Source organism: Podarcis pityusensis (assembly GCF_964106645.2).
Source record: "Podarcis pityusensis genome assembly, chromosome: 1".
NCBI lineage: Eukaryota > Metazoa > Chordata > Lepidosauria > Squamata > Lacertidae > Podarcis > Podarcis pityusensis.
Window position 1 is genome coordinate 97,249,578 of NC_138028.1, and position 23,350 is coordinate 97,272,927.

A 23,350-nucleotide genomic window follows, 5' to 3' on the forward strand; every position below is an offset into this window, starting at 1 on the left:
CTGCTATCCCAGAAGCCAGAACAGCAAGAGTGATTGCTGCTTTCACTGTGCAGCGATCCCTCTTGCTGTTCTGGCTTCTGAGATTCAGAATATTTTTTTTTCTTGTTTTCCTCCTCCAAAAAGTAGGTGCGTCTTGTGGTCTGGTGTGTCTTATAGAGCGAAAAATACGGTGTGTGTGTGTATATATATATATATATACTCCCAGTTTTGTTAACTTCCTAAACTAAAAAAATAAGGGGGTGTCATCCACCATGATGCAGACCTCAACTACATCCATGTCATATATGTAGTGTACATCTAGTGTGCATCTGGAAATGTACAGCTCCATGATGCAGAATGTTCTTCCAGTACTATTTTGGGATCAGTGTGCAGAGGGGCATACAAAAGGCAGCAGCACAATGAAAGTAGCACCCAAAAGCTTCTGGTTCGGCATGGAACTTGCAGTCTCAAAGACAAGGACAAAACTTCAGAGAACCATCAGCACCGTAAATTCCTTAAGACTGAATGTTAAGAAGTGCTATCAGTTTATTTTATGCCTTATATTTAACTGATACATAGGCCAGAAGCCAATTATTAGTCTTGATAGTAGCCAGCCTGTGCAGTTGGTAGACTACTGTATAATAATCTGGGTATATGTACTTTCTAACAGTGATTATCAAATGTTCAAATGTACAACAAAAAATGTGGCAATATGCTAGGCAGCCTATTTCTAATATTGACCTTACTTGTATTACCTTCTCAGTTAAGACCATTTCATTAAAAACAACAACACAAAAGTAAATTGCATCTTCTAGCAGGTTTGCATAAATGATGACCAGAACAAGAATGCTTCCTTTCAAATTTAATTCATTAATTAAGCGTTGTCTTCAGAGACTTGAATTAAACCAAATCATAATCCAAACCAAATGTAGCTAAACTAGAGAGATCTGACAAAAACACATCCCCACAGTGTTATGCCTGCAGGCACCTGCTATGTATCTTGTTTCTGCAGCATAAAGGAAAGCTAGAGAAATGTGAATTGCCCCATGAGAACACAATGTAGGACCATGTCAAATTCTGGAATAAAGTCAAGCTGCACTAAGCACATCACACTTCCTTCAGTTGTTAAGCTCATGATCCAATCAAAAAATGAGATTAAGTTGTCTCGACATGGTTTGTAGATAAATCTGCCTCACCAAGAGTCATGCACCAGAATTCTTCCCACATACATACAAGAACTGCTGTTTAGTTAAATCCAACTTGAGGTTTCCTATCCTTGCTGATGCATAATCCAGTCAGTTTAATGCATACATTGCTCCATGAGCATCAACATTAATCCTGAAACTCTGTTATGTCCAGTTCTACCCAATTTCCTGTCCACTGCAGAAATAATGGTAGGGCAGATGTACAAAGTATCACCCAAACTCAGCAAAGGTAGGGATGTACACACAGCCTTGAAATGCACATTTAATACTGGTGCCCATACACAATGAGCTGGTGCACTGTGATAATGTATGTCTGCTTTAGAAACAAACGGATGTGCAAGCTGTTTAAAATAAAATTAAAAATATATTCAAAACAATCCATGGGCTATCTCTGAATATACAAGAACATGAGAGGGTATCAGGCATTGGCAGGGCTCTGACAAGAGGCCAGAGGATTAACCCAGCAGAGGGGGCTAAGCAATTTATGGGGTTTGGTGGCCCCCATGATGCAGGAGCGAGGACAGGGGGAAGGACTTTAAAGCTGCATACTTGAAGTCCACTACCTGTGTCCCACTTAAATCTGTCCTAGATTTCCTCTGCATCCTGTGCAGCAGATTTGGGGAGGGTGTGTGCAGGAAATTCCATTGTGCAGCTAAAAGCTCTTGCACTGGCAGAACTGTTTAGCTAGATACTGCCAAATGTCACTAATCCTTTTAGGGAAGTCTGAACCAAAGTAGCAATTAAGTAGTTTAAGCCTCTTGCTATGTTATAGCTTCTTTAAGTCAATTAAATGGAACACTCACACTGCCCTTTGTCTTTTGTGCTCAATACCTTTTCTGCAGTGTTGACCATGCATTCTGCCTTACAGGATGGTGTTGGCAGAATACCATCATATTTATCCACGGTGTATTTTTTTCCTATAGCTTCTCTACTTTTTAAGGTCACAAAAATCCCCTGAAGCAACAGATTAAGCAAAGTCTATAAATTGCTCATGTATCACTACAGTCTTACAAAAATAACCCAACCATCTTCTGGAGATGCCAAAGCAATTAATGTGGAAGACTGACAAGAATAAATTTGAAAATATTATTGTCATCAAACTCATATGTATTGTCATGAAACACATCAAACTTGTAATAGATATCAGGCTCGATGGATACTTGATTTTTACACTCATTTTTGTATAGTTTCTATCCCCAGTAGCACATCCTTATACTCTTTTACAGGACAAATTGAACCAGCTCACACACAGCATTAAGCCAATCCACAGCTTAGCACGAGTGCACAATTTCTTAAGAGAGGAAAGGGAAGCAGCTACACTTCTCCAGTACTGTTGTGGTCTTGCTGCCTGAAGCTAAGCCATGAGCTATAACCAATGTTTGTTTCAGACAACAGAACATTTCCAGTTCTATCTATCTGCCGTCTAGGTATAGAGCTGTACGATTCTGCACTGGCAGACACACTGAGATCCAGCACCGAGGGCCTTCTGGTGGTTCCCTCATTGCAAGAAGTGAGGTTACAGGGAACCAGACAGAGGGCCTTCTCAGTAGTGGCGCCCACCCTGTGGAATGCCCCCCCCATCAGATGTCAAGGAAATAAGCAGCTATCTTATTTTTAAAAGACATCTGAAGGCAGCCCTGTTTAGGGAAGTTTTTAATATTTAATGCTGTATTGTTTTTAACACTTGATTGGGAGCCACCCAGTGTGGCTGGGGAAACTCAGCCAAATGGGCGGTGTATAAATAATAAATTATTATTATAATAATTTATTATTGTACATATTCGCCAGGTAAATAAAGTGGAGAGCATTAAAAAAAAATAGCCATAGGACCGATTCAGTCATTATTTAGCTTGATAACAGCCTATATGTCAAAGAGTTAAGGCTGAATCTTTGGAAGCACATATCACATGGTCTGGTTATCTCAGACTACTTATTTTAATTATTTTGGCTCCCATATGCTGTATTTTACTATTAAATCTGATTTGAGACAGTAGCACAAAGCAACTAATGAGCTTAATGATGATGAACCTCCAGGCTGTATACATGCATCTCTGCCCACAGAAGTCGCATCTGATCTGGAATCACAGGCATCTCATTTGTATGTCTTTTGAGAAATGAAGGAGTTGCTGAAACTGGAAAAATCTCTGGCTCCATGCAACTTGACATATATTCTGGCAACTGTAAAGTATTCCAAGGCTAGCCCATGACCCACAATGTGTAGACTGTGATTGTGCTGTGTTACCAATGTAAGCCATATAAATTTATGCTGGCTTTGAATATATTATACACATACAATAATGAAAAGCTCATGGTTTTGAATGAAAACCATTTATTTTAACCTGTGAATATTTTCTGATGTGACACTGGCATTATGCAGAGATTGCGGGTATAATTCTGAGGGTGACTCAAGAATTAGACACTTAGACAAGTCTAAAGGATTTCCATGCCCCAGAGGAAACCAATACTAGACAGTATGATTACAAAAGAATTTTGGATTTGAAAGACTAGGAGAACATTTTATTTTTTGCTCATCTTTGTGACTAAGGTACTTACTTGTCTGGCAAAATAATCTTTTTTTAAAAAACGACAACAAGAAGAATGTGTCAGTGTGTGAATATGAGCTATGTTAGATGAAACATGAAGAAATGCTACAGCAACACATGTTCAGTATATGATTCTCCTACTCTGACGCTGCAAGCAATTCACAACTACACCCATTTCCTATTATGGAAAACTCTCTGTATTACTGGCAAAAGGAACTCGAAAGATATTACATGAGAGTCTGAAACCAAGATGTGACACAATTATATTGGCAAATAAAAGGTTTAAGCTTTGTTTTGTTTTGTTGTTTGAGAACCTGGAGGACTTGAAGATTGTCTCTTTTCATAAGGTCAAACTTTTATTATTTCTTTTTAACCTTTACAAAGTTGTGTTCAAAACATTCAATAGCTCCATTCAAATGCTTATTTCTTTTTCTTATAAACTTCGAATACTTTAAATTATGTAAGTTTTTTTATTATTAAATTATTATTATTATTTAGGGAAAATTTTAATATTTGATGCATTACTGTATTTTAATATTTTGTTGGAAGCCGCCCAGAGTGGCTGGGGAAGCCCAGCCAGATGGGTGGGGTGTAAATAATAAATTATTATTATTATTATTATTATTATTATTATTATTATTATTCAACAGGAACAGAACCCCATTGGGGAGAAAGCCGATTCACTGCTCTCCTGACATTTCTTCTTTGGTTTAGGCTAATAGCAGAAACTGAACTTATGCAGCATATAACAGGTGAGCACTTATATAAGTAAAAAACCAACACACACACCTTCTCCTTCTTGAAGCTGAACTGTATACAGCACTGGTTGACTGGCCCTTGTGTCACTCACTGCCAGAGCCAAGCAGATTCAGACACCTGAGTGGTTAAGGCTTCAGTGTCTGCAGGTGGCACTGAGAAGACAGACAAGAATAGCTAGGCCGAGGACAGACACAAGTCTGAGAGAAAACAAGATGAAGGATGGGAAACCTTTGGCACTCTAGAAGCTTATTTCATTTATTTATAAACCACTATATCATAAAAAATAACAAAGTGGTTTACAATAGCAAAACCACATAAAAATTGAAAATTAGAGACCATCTACTAACTGTTACAGAAATATGTTTTCTTAATAGCCTGCATAGGTTTGACAGCATAGAAAAATTAGGAGTGTGGTCAGAAGCAGACCTACATTCAAGTATCAAATCCTGTCAATACAGGGATTTCCACTTGCAGAACAGGACCTTCTCTCTCTGTTCTACCTATAAGCTGCCATGCCCAAATCTACTCCAAAGGGTTGGGGAAAACTCTAGAATAGATTTAGGGGACACACAGGGAAAATACAGTGCTATTCCACAAGCAGAAATCCTTGTGCTTACTGAACAAGAGACTTAGCACTACGCTGGACTCCACCACTAGCTCCACTGCATTTAAAAAACCTGTACCCATTGCTTTCCGCATGTATGCAACCTAATTGGCAGCCAGGTCAGGCTCTGTCAGGGAGAAGACGCTGCTTCACGCTGGTTATTTCCCATTCCAAGTTTAGCGCCCAATATGTTTTCCACCTACTAGCACTAGTATGTTTTCTCCTGGGAGTGAACAGCATTTTGAGAACAAACTTTAACAGAAGAGAAAGAGTTAAGGAGATATTTCTCTGTGCTCTGTGCTATTCTGCTCAAATCTCACTGCTTTACCCTGACACACTTTATTAAACATACATACAGAGACACACCAGGCGACTGGTACACACTTCTTGCTGTGTAACATCTAGCTTGGTCCTCAGATACGTAACTAAAGTTTCTATGCTGGGTTTATTAGGTATTTAGAATGCATTCTGCCTGATGAAGATTTCAATACAAACTGAAGCTTGCGTAATTATCAACCTATTGGTTAGTCTCTCCCGTGTGTGTGTGTGTGTGTGTGTGTTAAAAAAACACACCCACTCTCTTTATTCTGTGGATCTACGAAATAGTTGCCAATTGACAAGATTGCCAGAGTAATGATATGATAGGGTTGAGCCAATACTAAATGCTCACTTTCAAACACAGAATGGAGAAGGAAAGAGAGAGAGAAGTAGAAACCAAGCAAGTAAATTATTATGTTTTTGCCCACGGCAGACACATATTACTCATTTCCCAGGGCCTCTTTAAAGAAGCTTTCAAAACATGTAAAGAATTTAAGCAGACTAGCGAAGGCCTATTACTCAGTTGCTTATCTCTATGCTAAAACTGAACTTCCTAATATTGCATTTTTATATGCCTATGGGTAGTATTCTTGAAATGCATGTCCTATTGTATCCCTTCCTGAAAGCAAAACAAAGATGACAAAAATGTATTAGAAATTAGCCACTTATTTCAGCACCTACAAGGTGCTCCAAGGGAGCAAAAAAGACTTTTTATGTATGCGACGATAGCTGCCCGGATGTTGTTAGCCCAGTGATGGAAAGATAAAGTCCCTACCAGAGAAGAATGGCAAATTAAATTGTTAGACTACGCCGAAATGGCAAAACTGACCGGAAAGCTCAGAAACCAGGAAGACCAAAACGTTAATAAGGAATGGGAAAAATTTATAGCTTATCTAGAAAACCACTGTAAGCAGCTGGAAACACTAGCAGGACTGCAGTAACACTTGTAACATAACAAGAACTATGAATATACTGGAGTTGGATCCAAATACTTGGATTATTGAAAAAATATGCAGTAGAAAAGGGGTAACAACAGAACCCATGGAGGGGAAGGTGGGAAGTCCAGAGATTCGGGGGAATCTTTTAACTGTGGATTTGTTTTGGTATGATTATAATTTTAAGTTTGTAAAACCAAATAAAAATTATTTTGAAAATGGGGGGGGGGGGGGAGAGAAATTAGCCACCTCTTTAATTGGACTTCTGATTTCTTACATGTATTTTCTACAGATGCATTATTTACACTTTGAACAGGCAGAATAATAGGTTACTTTGTACAAAGTATAAGATATTTATATACATATCTGAACTCTTAAAAAAAACACAACAATAAGGAATCACATATACAATAATACAAAATGCATACTTTAAAAAAATGAAACACTTTGACTTTTAGGAGAACCTTAAATACTTTTTTTAGTCTGGTCAGCTTTTGAAAGAGATTGCTTCTGTTTTATTTTGCTGACAATGTAACTGCTGGTAGCATTATATTTTTAGACATGTGGAGTTTTGCATTTTGATTTTATGCTTACAGTATTTTGTGTTTTAATAAGATGTGAGCTGCCTTGGAAGTGGCTACCTTCCTATATATATTTGGAATTTCCCATCTGAACTGAAAATGTAGCCAGTAACAATACTGGCTTGTTCGATATCCTTCTAGCCTCCTGGGCCACAAATACTTGAAGAAGCAATGTTCCTGCTGATGTAGATGAGACCAGGTGCTATGGAATCCTAAAAGGCACCTATGTAAGCATTAAGATTATCACTTCCATCCAAGTAATACACTCCAGGATGATGTACATGCAAAATATCGTATTTTTCGCTCTATAACACGCACCCGACCATAACACGCACGTAGTTTTTAGAGGAGAAAAACAAGAAAAAAAATATTCTAAACGAAACAGTAGATGTATGAGTTTTGTGGTTCATGCTGTGGCCACAGACATGTGATCTGACAGTGAGTTTGGAGTAGCCCAATGCAAAAATCCTGAGGATCCATGTGGATCCATGCTTTGTAACCACATTTTTGCACCACTGCGGCCCCAGGCAACAGTGGGTGCGTGATTTTTTTGGTGCAAGATGTAGCCATGGACATGCTTTGTGATCTGATGGTGAATTTGGGGTGACCCAGTGCAAAATTCCTGAGGATCCATGTGGATCCATGCTTTGTAACCACGTTTTAAGTGGGGAGGGAAGGAAAAGCACTCAAGGGACAAGGAGCACGCATCGGGTGTGTGGAGAAGGATGCTGCTAATAATGCAGAAGAGGGGTTTAAGGGGAGAAGAAGCATGTGTGGGGTGGGTGGAGAAGGATGCTGCTAATAATGTAGGAGAGGGGTATAAGAGGAGAAGGCTCCTCTCCTCTCCCACTTTGCTCCTTTAAAGCAAGCAGGCTCTGCTTTTCTCCCTCCTCCCCACTTATCCCCGGCTTAGCAAGCTGAGAAACTTTGCTGCTATGTAGCGAGCTGAGTGAGGAGGAGAGAGGAACAGAGAGCCTGCTTGCTTTAAAGGAACCAACCAGACAGGAGCCGCTTACACTTGTGTAAGTGGCTCCTCTCCTCTCCCACTTTGCTCCTTTAAAGAAGCAGGCTCTCTGTCCCTCACTCCTCCCCACTCAGCAGCTCTTCTCCCGCTTTGCTGTTTCAAAGCGAGCCAGGGAGGAGGGAAGGAAAGGGAACCATGGATCCTCTGCTCACGACTGCAGCAGATCCCCCCCCCCCGCCACCCATAGGCATTCCCTCCATAACACGCACAGACATTTTCCCTTACCTTCTAGGAGGAAAAAAGTGAGTGTTATGGTGCAAAAAATACGGTAAATAAAATGAGTAATCATACAGGACACCACTTTCTCATTAACCAAAAGTTCACATCCTTATTTTCCATTACAAACCAATGGAAGGTTCTTCAGCTACCATCCCTTAACTCTTAAAACTGTAAATGTTCACCAATGGCAATCAACGTTTACTCAACTAAAGTTGCTTTGGCCTGAAATTCCGATTCCTGGATTTATGACTGGTGGCTGTGTTCACTATCGGAGATTATTACAGAGGGGGTAGAAATTTGATTTGAATTGCATTTAAAGGCAAACCTACCTATTCCAAACTTTCTGAAACAATGTGGGAATGGAAGCACAATCATCCTTCAAATTCACCCTTCTCCAAATATTACAGTATTGTTTTGCGGCCATGTAATGTGCACAAAAATACATTACATGGGTAATATGTGCATAAAACTGATCTAGTAGTAAAATAAAAAGCAAAAATGTACATTACATTAAGGGAATGCTATTTTTTTAAAAAAAGTGCAAGCATATTTCTGTATAATTAGGAGAAATTTGCTGATAAATGTTTATGTGGAGTTTAAAAGAAAATGAAAACTGATTGGGAAATGTAGAGAACTGAACTATAGATTGGAGTGGGGGGGAGATGAGAAACTGAGAGAAACTGAAATAGATACACCTGCTTGTCCTTAGTGTGTGTTTTGGAAGCAAATACCAGGATGAAAGCTGGGAAGGCAAGTCTTGGCAGGATGTGCTCTGTGATGGCGTCTGTCCAGGGCAGAGTTCATACTAGGTCCAGGAAAATTAGTGTCAACAAACAAGGTAATGCTAAGAACAATGGCTGGCAGCCAGGCTATTAGAAAGCATGCAAAAGCAGTGGGGCACAACCCCAAAGCTAGTAGGCAAGGAAAGCACAATGAAATAAAGAATGCCCCAAGTCACTTTGAGCATTAAAGCATAGTACCATCTTTTATCATACTGTTCTCTGACAGATGGTAAGATAAACCATTATTTCTCCCTCCCTCCCTTCCCTGTTCTCTCCCTTTTCAAAGTAGTGTGTTGTTTTCAAGACTTTCTTTCTGATGAATGTTTTATCCTTTCCAGCTAAGAAGACTTCCTACCCTCCCCCCACAGCCTTATCTATGAATATCAGACGAAATACACAACTTATTTTCTTGGAACTAAGCTCACATCCATGGAAGTAGCCTACAGAATTATTTAGCAGGAAGGGGCTACACCTAAAAGAAAAAAATCCTTAAGGAAAGAAACTCCCTTAGAAAACGCCACTCATCTCTAGCTATTATGCAGCAGATGATCTGAGCAATGCCAGTAATCACAAAAGTGCACTGCTGGCAAAAATAAATAAACCCATGGACAACTGTGTACACACTCACTTTTCATACATTTAAAAGACTGTGTGCACCTTGTTCTTCCTTCTAGCGGCAATTCTTTAAGGATAACTACTGCTCTGGAAAGCACATCAACTTTCTGTGGAGTTTTTCATGAGTGTTTGAGGTTCCACTGAGAAGGGAAAGGAAGGCTGAAAATGCACGTTAAAATGGGCTTTTATTACCTAGATTCTATAGGGATATACTGACAGTGCATAGATGTGGGATGCCATACCGTCTAATTAAGCTTATGTGGTAAGATCTCAGGCAATCATAAAACAATATAATATATTTTATTGCTTGCTTTTGGTCCATATAATTCATTGTTTAGACCTGACACCACTGTACCATCCACATGATCATGCACACAATGCAGTTGTTCACCATACTGCCTGGTGGGCTACACAGTGTGCTTTCAATCCTACCCTAGGAAGCACCGTAATGATGGAAATATGCAGCAAAGTGTCTCCATACCCAAGCCAAATATATACTGCCCCAGCCTTTCACATCAAAGTACACAAAAGTAGCCTACTGCTTTAGCATGAGATCTACCATTAGTTTTGATACTGAGAACTGACTTGATAGACTTGCTTTCCATTGCTTACTCCTGTAATTCTGCCTGATAAAAACCTTTGCTGAGAAAAAAAAGAATGGCATTCTATTGTTGTTGTTCTTTAGTCGTTTAGTCATGTCTGACTCTTCGTGACCCCATGGACCAGAGCGCGCCAGGCACTTCTGTCTTCCACTGCCTCCCGCAGTTTGGTCAAATTCATGTTAGTAGCTTCGAGAACACTGTCCAACCATCTCGTCCTCTGTCGTCCTCTTCTCCTTGTGCCCTCAATCTTTCCCAACATCAGGGTCTTTTCCAGGGAGTCTTCTCTTCTCATCCTCAGCTTCCGGATCTGTCCTTCCAGTGAGCACTCAGGGCTTATTTCCTTAAGAATGGATAGGTTTGATCTTCTTGCAGTCCATGGGACTCTTAAGAGTCTCCTCCAGCACCATAATTCAAATGCATCCATTCTTCAGCAATCAGCCTTCTTTATGGTCCATCTCTCTCTTCCATACATCACTACTGGGAGAACCATAGCTTTAACTATACGGACCTTTGTCGGCAAGATGGTGTCTCTGCTTTTTTAAGATGCTGTCTAGGTTTGTCATCGCTTTTCAGACTTATCTTCTTAAACAGTAAAGCAGCATAAATGCAAACTATCACATTATCGCTAATAATCTGAGAATTAATTCTTCACTGTTAAGCTGACAGTATGTCACTAGCATCACTAAACCAAACTCTGAGAGAATCAAAATTACAACGGGAAGGATCTGAAGATGTTTGCACCTGAAGCTGACACAGGCTGTCATCCTATGTAACGTGTTACCAAATTCATAGTGTTTGTGTTCACACCTGTTGGAAGTGACAGGCATAACCTTGTTTAATATTTAGCGTGACCAGCAGAAAGCAGAAACACACACTGAAACTGGAATTACAGCGCGTATTATCTGTCAGACTCCCTCTAACCCAAATGTGATTGATTTCCTACGTTTTGCTTGTGTATTATTAAAAACTCAAGCTGCAATCCTACACAGATTTACCCAGAAGTAAACCCTACAGTACACAGTGGTACTTACTTTTGAGCAAATATGCACAGAATTGCACTGCAAGGCTTAGGCGTAAATGCCACAGTACATACTTCTAAGTAAGCATGCATAGGATATTCCCCCACAATGATATGCTTATCATTAAGGCCATCTTCACTGAAATGCTTGGCTTTTTCTAGTTTAAAACTGAAAAGAAAAGTTTAAAGCACCAGTACAAAAAGCTTCAATAACTGTTTGCAGAGGGACTGTTAATGTAGTAATGTCTTTTATTGCCTTCCATGGCCTAACATAGTAATTGAAATAATAAAAAAGCCAAAGTCAATGCTCTAACATCTGATCGTTTGCATGGATCTTATGCAGAGCGTGTTTGCTCAACAAGCACTTGGTACAATAAGGCCGTGCAGAAAATGAACGATGTAATCCATTTATACCCTGCATACAACTTCATGTTCTTGCTGGAATAACACTATAAATCATTCAGATGTTTCTGAGTCTTCTTTGGCATTTCGGCACATACCACTAGACAGCAGGGTTGAAATAACATACAAAACAAAACAAAACTCAAGAAAGAGAGTAGTTGAACTCCTCGTAGAGCTAAAAGAGAATCATTTAGAGAAGGGCCTGGGGAGACCCTGTCTGAAACCCTGAGGAGTCACTGCCTTTCAGTACGGAGATAGATGGTCCAGTGGTTTGATTCAATGTTAGGTGATTCTTATGTCATGAAACAGGAAAATGTTGTCTTGACCTATGTGAAGCACTTAGTATATTTTAAACCAATCAGAAAGCACTATACTGAAAAAGATGATTTAGTAGACCTGGCCAATGTGATTCTGTATGAAAGCAACCACCAACAATGACAATATAGGATAATGAACGGAATGGTAATGGTGCTGGTGTAGAATGTCAAGCATAATGGAAAGCACTCCATGTAAAACCTACATGCAAATTAACAGCGTAAACTGAAGCCACATGGTTTTCTTAAAAAAAAAAAAATTATTGAGTAGTCAGGCACTTAAAAGTGTGGCTGTAGTCACGGTGCCATTTTTAATATGAGGTTTACACATGCGTTAAGAATAAGGATTTCAGATGATAAAAAAATTCAGGAAGAAATATTGCTGAGTTGGTAACAGAAATGAGATACTGCTGAGTTGGAATGTCAATCAAAGTGGAAAAAAGAAAAAAGAAAACCACCCCTGGCTTCAAAAGTCACATGCATTCAGGAAGACCTGTGCACTCAAACTGACAGCTTATATGATACGTTAACATTTTCTCAGCATATGAAGAGACAGCTTTATACTGTCACTAAACAAAAAAGGGCAATTGACAGATTTTCATATGCTTTCGTGCTTTGTTGTTATACAGATGGGTTGAGTATACTTTGATGATGAGGGGGACAGAGAAGAAGGTGCCCTAGGCCTTACATTTTTAACCAAATGAATTTCAAGCAGTGCATGCACAAGAACAAATAGTTCTTCCTAGAAACAGAAACTTGCAAGTGCTGGTGGGTTCCCATTTTTCTATTATTGTTAGGTGAAAGCCAGAAGTGCAAGGCACAGTGTCACCTCATTTATATTTATTTTATTCAAATATTTATAAGCTGTCTTTCAATAATAATAATAATAAAACCAAATCAGCTCCCAAAATATTATGAACTGTTGAATATCACAGTGTCATAAAAGCCCGGGGGGGGGGGATTAAAAGTAAGCCCATTGCATGATTAAGAAACACCAGTTGATAAATCAGCTAAATCTGCCTATTTTTTCATAGAACCAAAACATGTCTATGTCACAGCAGGAGTATCTTAGGAGAAACGTTCCATCCAGTGTGAACTTGAAGGGGAAATGCTGTTTCTAAGATGGAACTTTTTATCTGTTGTTTTATAAGCACTTGTATTCAAAGTAGCCTTTTAAGTATTAAAATTATTCCTCTAACTTATTAAAGCTTGCAGTTAAGAACAGCAATCAGTTGTGATAAAAGAACAGACTACCCCAAAGGTTCTTTGGAGAAGGGCTGGAGGGGCCTGATGCCTAAAGACCACCAAGAACACCCCTACTGTGTACACACTGCAGCTTGTTTCTGTCAGAGAGAAAGCCTTTTCCCATGCTTCCAATAGACGGACATGGGTTTCTAAGGAGGATTTTAACATGTATAACACCAGACCATTTAAGGTTTAAAAGTGGTCAAACTAAATGGAAAACAGTGAAGTAACTGCAGATTTGACATTGTATGTGTCCCACACAGGCTGCACTGGTTAATACTGAAGCCACTACAACTAAACTAGCTGAAATTTCCAGACATTTCCAGACAGAAATTTCTCCACATACAACACAAATTAATTGGCTGCGTAAGTAGCTTTGTGAAGGCTTACATGACCTGGAATGTCTGTGGTTCTTGTGAAATAATCTCCCTTCTGAACTGAGGCAAGCACCCACATTAATGCATTTTTCTGCACTCGCAGGAATCACATTTATTCTTGGAGGCCTTTTGCCGGCCATTAATAGCAGCTGGATCCTTTTTAACTACTTGCTATTGACGTAGCAGCTGCTGTTTCGTTCTGAATTTTGGGAGCTCATTGTGTTTTCATATACTGTCATTATGCACAAAAGGCAGCATATATATGATGTGATAAATGGCAAAACAAAGAACAATATTTTAAACAAATAAAGAGCAGCCTCACAAAGAACTCATGGCAGTAGACTGAGTGGGATGTAGGTTGGGCATGAATCACCATTGCTATGTTATTCCTCTTTGTAAAGATGCACATGGTGTCAGGGCCAGTCCAAGACATTTTACTGCCCAAAGCAAAGGGCAATATGCTCTTCCTACACACACATAGAGAAGGTAACTAGAATGGTGGCTGAATATTGTTTCAGCACTGGCAACAGGATAGCACACCTGAGGGCAACAGGTTCAAGTAAGAGAATGCAGAGCAAGCTGTGTGGCGCACGTATGTACACACACACAGTACACACACACTTCTTTCTCCATGCAACTGCTGCCTGGGGCAGTTATCTCACTTAAACTAATGGCAGCTTATTCCTGGCTGGTGAACTAATTTGAAGCTGGTCCTTTCACCTTTACATGCAAGAATGTACATAGGACACATAACATGCACAAGTTTAGGTTTGCTTCTCCAGGTATTTTTCATCTACATTAAAGATTGGATTTATTAATCAAGAAAATGAGTAAGTTCAGGACCATTCTTTAACCTTTTCCATACTCCAGATGGCCATTTATGTTGCAAGTGTGCATCTAATTAGTTTGTGTAAATCCCATTCTCGCAGATTTAAACTAGGTTCAGGAACAGAGTTCTGTTAAGGATTGCAGACTTACAGCCTGGGTCCTGATGACAGCTTGTTGGAGACAATTCTTACTTTCATATTTGAACTTACATTTGAGTAGACAAGTACAGGATTCAAGGTTGTAGCCAATGTTAGTCCAACTTGGAGTAGACCCATTGAAATTAATGGATATGGCACAGGTTCATTTGTTTCATTTGGGTCTCTGAGAATAATTTAGTTTGCTACAACTTCAAACTTTTACTGTTTTCATATGTGCATGACCATTTAAAAAAATGAGCCAAAAATTAATAGCATACCTGGAAAACTGCTGCTGCAGTCCTCTCATTTGAACCCTGTTGCGCTCAGATTCCAGTGTCACTTCTCGTAATTTTTTTTCACTTTCAAGTCTCAAATGTCGCTCTTCCTCCAACTCATGTATCAGCTTCTCGCGCTTAAAAAAAAACCAGGAGAACAAAACTGTTCAAGAGTGCTTTCAAATTTCAGCAGTACTTTCACAATGCAAAAAAAGGTTATGCCCCACCCCCATTTCTACATTCCAGTCCACCAGGTTTTGGTAATGCCTATTAAGTCATATTTGCCACCCTATATTAAAAGCTCACGTTCTTCTTGTTTGTTCCCACCCTGAGCTGCTTCCTTCTTGTAGTTTCTTGCCCTTTAGCAGGTTTCTGGAGCACCACATCAGTTTCCTGTGGATCAATTAATCCCTGGTACAAGGTATTCCCCTGGAGGGCTTTAAAAGATTAGACAAAATCATGGGGAATAGTTATCAAAAGCTACTATCCATGATGCCTATGTTCTACCTTCTCTGTCAATGGCAATGTGCCTCTGAATACTAATTGCATTCAAGCCCCACTTGCCAGCTCCCCATATGCGTCTTGTTGCTCACTGTGGGAATAGGATTCTGGACTATGTGGGCTTTCATCCTGATCCAGCCGAACTCTTCTTACATACATAATGTAGTGGCATCAATGAGTCCTACACATAGCTTGTCAAAAGTTCAGCTACAAAATTATAATGAAAAAGTTAGAAATTCAGGGGAATGCTGGGGGGGGGGGGATCACACCAGGCATTCTATTTATGTGTGCATGCTTATTCAAAAACAATTGTAAACACAATGTTGTGCAATTTGTAGCCTACCAAAGGATTTGATGTATGCCTGATAGTGCTGACCTAAATCTTATGACATGCTTAGAAAAATGTATCACCAAATTACAGACATGGTTTCATTGTTGTTGTTGTTTAGTCGCTTAGTCGTGTCCGACTCTTCGTGACCCCATGGACTAGAGCGCGCCAGGCACTGCTGTCTTCCACTGTCTCCCGCAGTTTGGTCAAATTCATGTTAGTAGCTTCGAGAACACTGTCCAACCATCTCGTCCTCTGTCGTCCCCTTCTCCTTGTGCCCTCCATCTTTCCCAACATCAGGGTCTTTTCCAGGGAGTCTTCTCTTCTCATGAGGTGGCCAAAGTATTGGAGCCTCAGCTTCACAATCTGTCCTTCCAGTGAGCACTCAGGGCTTATTTCCTTAAGAATGGATGCGTTTGATCTTCTTGCAGTCCATGGGACTCTCAAGAGTCTCCTCCAGCACCATAATTCAAAAGCATCAATTCTTCAGCGATCAGCCTTCTTTATGGTCCAGCTCTCACTTCCATACATCACTACTGGGAAAACCATGGCTTTAACTATACGGACCTTTGTTGGCAAGGTGATGTCTCTGCTTTCTGCTTTCATTAGAGAATAATAAAGCTTTCTTGGTGTTAAGCCATTATTAGTGTAAGTCTTACAGCTCTACATCTTATATGATAAATTTAAAATTGTAGAAAGCAAGAAACCAAAAATACATGCATCACAAGTCAGAAAACTGATCTTAAAAGACATAGCATGAAGATAAATAAACAGATGACACACCAGGAGTATATAAGGGATTAAATGAAATATCTAAGTTATTTTACTTCTGGTAAAATATGGGGAATTACACAGATAGCAGAGAACTTCTGTCTAGCTAGCCACACATAAAAGCTTGGAAGTGAGGGTTTTTAAATGGGAAAACACAGTTCCATAAAAGAAATTTAGTGTTCTAATTAAATTGGCCAATTAATATTTATTCTTACTACCCCATAACACAATCCTGCAAGATACTGAGAATGTTACTTACAGAGAGCTTTGAGTAAGTATAAAAATGTTTAGCATCTCCCACTGCCATAATCTTGCAAAACCACACACACACACCCGCCACCGCAAATACTGAAGTTCATCAACTGTAGCTAGGATGGGGCTACACATTATTAAAGGGGCAGACATGCATTTCATAAATCCATAACTGTTCCTGAAAATAAACAAGTCTAGGTCTGGCCGGTGCCTAGATTGGTGACTGCCTGAAAACATGTATACCACCTTGGAAGAATGTATACCATGATGGAAGAAAGGTGGGATATAAATCCAAAAAAATAAATATATGGAACATGTAGGGGGCTTCTACAGGACAGAATTTGTCACTGGAAGAAGAGACTTTGAAACCTTTCCCTGCCCACCAATAAATTATACATAATTCCAGTAAATTCCTGGTGGTTTTGATACATAGCTTTTATTTTTATCCTGCAACAGGTAATAATAATAATAATAATAATAATAATAATAATTATAATTATAATTATAATTTATTACTTTTACCCCACCCATCTGGCTAGGTCTTCCCAGCCGCTCTGGGCGGCTCCCAACAAAATATTAAAATACACTAGTCTATTAAACATTAAAAGCTTCCCTAAACAGGGCTGCCTTCAGATGTCTTCTCAAAGTCTGGTAGTTGTTTTTCTCTTTGACATCTGGTGGGAGGGCGTTCCACGGGGTGGGTGCCACTACCGAGAAGGCCTTCTGCCTGGTTCCCTGTAATTTGGCTTCTCGCAGCAAGGGAGCTGCCAGAAGGCCCTCGGTGCTGGACCTCAGTGTCCGGGTAGAACAATGAGGGTAGAGACGCTCCTTCAGGTATACTGGACCAAGGCCTGTATAACTCGCAGGCACTGTGTCTCCAGCTTTGTTTGCTCTCTCCTTCCTCTCTCCTAACCGATAATAAATGAGATAAGCCCTCACACAAACCAGCAAACTCTTTCATCTTCACCAGTATTCTTTCTAGAGCTCAGCTAATTATGCAGAGCCCTACTAATAATCCAGGAGGAAACCCCTAAGGCTAGACAGTCAAAGATCCATCAGCAAAGTAAACAAAGAACTGGAAAGCTCTTCTTTATTTCCTCACCCCCACCAGTGAAAAAATGAGGAGGAAGAGTTTTTATTTTAATTTTCTGGTGGTGTTCATGTTGTTGGTTCCCCCTAAATAGCTTTCCTCCATATTAAAAATGAAGGTTTTAAAAATTTATTTAAAGGAGACTATGTTTTTGCTTGCTTGCCCTCCCTCCTTCCCTTTGATAAAAAGGGAGAGATTGGTGTGATGAGGGCTTGGGGGGAGGTTCTGGGGGGGTGAATGGAGTGGAGAAGATTTAGCCTTATGCTGAAATTGGAGGTTGGGTACTACATGAGAATAATGGGGAGGGTGTTTCTCGGTAAGCTGTGCAAGCAAATGCGTGTCTACTCACAAGCAAGCCCTACTGAATTCAATGAGGCTTACTCCCAGGAAAGTAGAAGTTTAGTTGAACTCAGTGGGGTTTATGCATACACAGATTGCACTTAGACCTCTGAGTGGGGAAGCAGATGCAACTTGACAAGTAAATCACTTATCAACGACACTTAAATTAGTTGAAAATATATTATATGGAAGTTTATTTAATATTTTTATTAAATCTACTACTTGCTTACATGTCAAGGCCCTCCACCATCACAGGCAGCCTCGTCAAGGCCCTTGGCTGCTGTGGGGAAGTGCGGCACACTCTCTGCCACTGCAAGGAGGTACGATGGGACCCTCTGCCGCCGCAGGGAGGCCCAGCAAGGCCCTCCACTGACATAGATATAGATAGATAGATAGATAGATAGATAGATAGATAGATAGATAGATAGATGTATATATATGTGTGTGTGTGTGTGTGTGTGTGTATCTCATATCATGATATTTAGCTTGTGATCTATTGTGATGTTGAAAACCAGATACAGTGGTACCTCGGGTTAAGAACTTAATTCATTCCGGAGGTCTGTTCTTAACCTGAAACTGTTCTTAACCTGAAGCACCACTTTAGCTAATGGGGGCCTCCCGCTGCCGCTGCCGTGACTGAGCGATTTCTGTTCTCATCCTGAAGCAAAGTTCTTAACCTGAGGTACTATTTCTGGGTTAGCAGAGTCTGTAACCTGAAGCGTCTGTAACCTGAAGCTTCTGTAACCTGAGGTACCACTGTACTGCCCAACCCTACTAGATGGGAACTATTTTGCCTCTCTTAGATGAGAACAGACAGCAATAAGCAACTCCGGACTCCTTCCAAATATGACTAAGCCCAGTGCCACCTAGTGACCAAATTATTCAATGACACTATACCACGCACACAGTGCCACACCAGTGTCTTTCACAGTAATATATATTTGGGGTTGTACCTTTTAGTATGCAATTTAAATTACTCAGAGCACAGACAGCCCTTTGTCTGCTCCTCATCGACTGCTGCTAAACTAAATGTTTCTCATCCTGCAATCAATACTTCTTTACGAAAATAAACTTAGGCATTGACAAACAACTCTGCAGCATATTGCAGCTTTCTTGACTGTAGGCTTCAACAGCATGAACAACTATCACCCCGAAGTCTGAGGAGGGCGGGAGAGTGAGGGGGAGAGAGAGAAATGTGCACTGGGTTTTCTGCTCATTTCAGTATTTACAAGCTGCTTACAGTAGAATCATTCTATTACATTAGACAAGTAGCAATTCTTCAATTCCGTTAGATTAGTTAGTTAGTATGCCTTGGTTTCTCATTACCATTCCAAAATGGGCTGCTAAAGCTGACAGCTATCTTTTGCAGGTTTTTTCCCTCCAGTTGCGCTTGTTATAGATTAAATTTAAGTAGCGTGAAGTAACACAAAATAGACTGTAATAACTTTGTGGCGATGGACTGAGAAAGGCCTTTCTTTTTAAACATTCTATAGTTGCTGTATGAACTTTAAGGAGAGGGGGAGGGGAATGAAAAGATAAGAGAATTATCTGCAGGAAAGGATCTAAAAACTGTCCACTTTAGCTATTCTAAATACTCTCTCTCTCACTCTTCTTCAGATGACCTATTTAAATGTTCAAGACAAATGCATGTGGGTTTAATATGTCCATTTCAGAATTCCCTGTATTGAGTGGAAAGTCTGAACGGGGATTCTAAGCAGGTTTAGGTGAATACACTTTTAATTCCTCTTTAAACCTTTGTGCTGAATGCAGAGAGGTCTGAAGGGGAGCTGCATGCATGTGGGTGGAGTTTGCATGCATGCTGCTGAACCCTCTCCATTTTGAAGCACACATGCAGTCTCACCTCAAACACCTGAAAAGGATTAAAAGCTTTAGAATGAGCAAACTATGGTTTAAACAAAGGCCTTACAGAAATCTGAAACCCAAATCTGAGTAGTTGGTTTAGTTCTACGGAAAATCCAACCCTTCTCCCATGGTTTATTGGTCGTTGATTCCCTGCTAGGGTTGCCAGGCTACAATGCTGTACAGTGGGAGACTTAGATTTTTAGACCAGAGGTGGGCAACCTCAAACCTAGAAGCTGAATGTGACTCTAGGCTTCCCTATCTAGTCCCCAGGCCACAAATCCTCTCCAGGCCTATTTCTACAGCTTGGATGGAGAGATGTGTGTAATAACCTCCACCCTTTGTGTCGCTTGAATATGGTACTGTATATAGTTTGGGTAAGAGCTGCATCTGTTGCTCCATGTGCTTTTGCCTCTGGTCCTACCCCAGATGGCATGATGCCTCCGGAAGCTTGTTCATAAGGGATGCTACCCTGTGTTCCTTTGGCTTTCTCCTGTCAATATTGTGCAGACCTTTATGTCTCCAGACTTTATGCAAGGGATTGGCCTATCTTATTCTATTCATAGCCCTTTCTTCCTTCAACTGCATGTTTTTACCACACACTCAGCCACAACTACTTCAACCAGCCAGCCTCCACAGCACCTCATTCCACCCACCCCCTCTCTGTAGCCCCTATCCTCCACTGCCATTTTTTTTTAAAACCCCTATCATTTCTATTTATATTTCTACCTATCCTTTGAGTAGCTCTTTTGCAGACCACTGCCTACCCTGCAGCATACTTGTTTCTGGGGTTCTTGCCCCTTAGTCTTCTTAATTACTGGGCTACATTCCCAGTCTTCACCATCCCTTTTCCAAACTTCTAATTCTAGCTGAACAGATGACCTTCCCATCCCTCAAAGAAACTGATGTGAAGCATGCTTTGTTCTTTAAGCAACCAAACATTCCTAGTCATTGCACTGGTAGTGGCAATATAATATAGATTTCTGTTTAATGTTCCCTTCAACTAAGGCCCAGTTATTTTCCAATTTGTAAATCAGGGCAGCTTTATGTTTTCTGTTTCCATTCTAAGTAACTCCTAAATTAACAGTTCTTGTCACTAGAACAGAAATCCATTCAGCAGCTGGCAGTTACAAATTCTGTGTGCTTTATTTGCATTTGTCTATTAAGATGACTAAGAAAGGAACTGTAAGATTTTCAGTGATTCTGGTGGGATGCTTTATGGACAGTAGATTTCATGATTCGCATTCTTAGTCAATGGTGTTATTGGTGATGTAGTTCTTCTAAACAAATGTCTGTGAATTAAAGTAGTTTCCTTGATGCCAGCACTCGCTATGCAGTAGCTCAAAATTGCCACCAAGTGGCAGGACAGTGACTTTCTTCAATTCCAATTTGGCTTTATTTATCTGGTACTGTGCACAGCTTTAATTGCATCTGTGCAACAGAGTAACTGTTGTTAAGAAGCTCTTTTTTCATTCTAAGTATAAAATTAATCTGTATTTAGAAATTTAGAATGCTATTACATGTGAAGTTACTGTATATGCAAAAAGGCAAAAACAACATAAAGTAGCAATAGGCATTTAAGCTTTGCTCCTGCTCTCTCCAGCTGTGCAACCCTGGCAGGACTTGGAAAATGAAAAGGTATCACTGCCAAATAGCTGTTTAATTATGTGAAACAAGCAACCAGGGCCAATAAAACTAGAGCCACTACTAAAACTGCTTGTCATCTTCCACAGACTAATAAACAAATCCTACTAGGTAGATGGCCTTTTACAGTCTTACTTGGAGACTCTAGGTCTCTAGACATCAAAGCACTAATATGTATATAATTCACTATGGCACTATAACTGTTTCGAGCCATATCAGATTCAGAAATGACACCTGCATCAGTGGTACCCATCTTTTCTCTTGCTGACTTTTCAGATCAAGCTATTTATGGTATTTCCAATGGCACATGAAGGGATGTGATAAATGTATTTAACAAGGCTTTTTCCTATAATGAAATCTTTACTGTTTATTCAAATTTGAAGCTCAGAGCCAAGTTTGAGTTTTTGAAACTGATATTAAGCTCCTAGCCTAATTAATTTTTTTTACTCAAAGGTATATTTCCCTGCCTTGATGTATATGCACCACAAAGAAGTAAGAAAAGAAGAGAATGTCATTTCAATGAACAAGAAAGCTCACATACTCATATCATTTAATTTTTTATCTTAAAACCATAAAGCTACTCAAAAATGAATTTGCAAATGTAATTGAGCTTCTAATAGCTTCTAGAGGCAGTAATTAAAGAAATCTCATTTCCCTAAATTAAACATAATGAAATGTTTTTTGAGATCAAATAAAAACTGGAAATGATATTAGACCAGAAATAATTTATACAAAAATCTAATGTTCACAAGTGTGAAAGATAAGGTTAAATCAATAGCAAAATAAATAACAGTAATAATATGTAATCTCTGTCTTGATCCAGTTACAATATGTTTCTCTGCTAGTAGATAAATACTAAGTATTGCAGTTTTTGAACTAATATATTTTTGTAATGACTTACTGGTATGTTAGTGATATACTCAATGCAGACCATTCATCCTTCATAAAAAGTCAAACGCAGAAGTGTATACACAATATGGTGTGGCTCCACCAAGGATTTACCACTTAATGGGCTTCTCAAGCTTCTGTTCAGATCAACAGCCTGAGTATTAGACAAAAGGAGACAGAACTCTGTTCCATTCTCCTTGACTCATCCCTATGCTTTTATTTGTCTAATCACTCACCATTTTTCACCCTGCATTGTGGCCACTTCCACCATACTGTTCACTACTTAATGCCAATGACACCGTTTTTTATGAAACTCAATGGACATCATACAGAACCATTAACTCCTTCCTGTGGCACTTTTCATGACACTTCAATATCATGACTTCTTTACATTCATGATATTTCCATGTTGCATTGAAAGGAGTTTGCATTAAAGACCAGTGGTGTAAAAGGGAAGCACAGTCCTTCAACTCTCACTGTGCCTCCCACATTTTCTCACTCATGTCATCTTTCTCCTTTATGCTTCCGCACAAGGATTTTTCAGGTTGACAATTGGAATTAATGCAGCAAGTAAGTCCTACATATTACGTAAGACTACATTACAGGTTGATGCATGTAATAAACTCTGACAACACACTTCCTAATGACAGTGTGATCTGGAGTGTAAAAGTGGCAGGCCTTGAACTTTTCCTTGCCTTCCCTTTTTTGAATGGAAACTTCCTCAAGCTGCTCCTCCCATACGGCCAGATGCAATGCTGGAAAGAAAAACAGGGATGTGTAGAATTCCCGTAGTGATGGAAGGGGGGAGGGAATGATTTCCACTCCTAGATAACCAGCTGAGCAGAGATATCTCATATACACTACCTTATCCAACCATGTACACAATACATGGGCCTATTAAGTTCTTCCCCAACA

The 23,350-nt window shown here is 39.7% G+C and overlaps 1 protein-coding gene across 10 annotated transcripts in view; it reads right to left on the bottom strand.

Moving 5' to 3' along the window:
- NCKAP5 (NCK associated protein 5) overlaps positions 1–23,350 on the bottom strand; it is a 627,572-nt gene that overhangs the window by 273,562 nt on the left and 330,660 nt on the right. For all 10 annotated transcript variants that reach the window (XM_081005049.1, XM_081005050.1, XM_081005048.1 and 7 more), the window contains one exon: positions 14,766–14,899. In XM_081005049.1, coding sequence (XP_080861175.1) covers positions 14,766–14,899 — 134 coding nt within the window. The remainder of the gene's footprint in view (positions 1–14,765; positions 14,900–23,350) is intronic.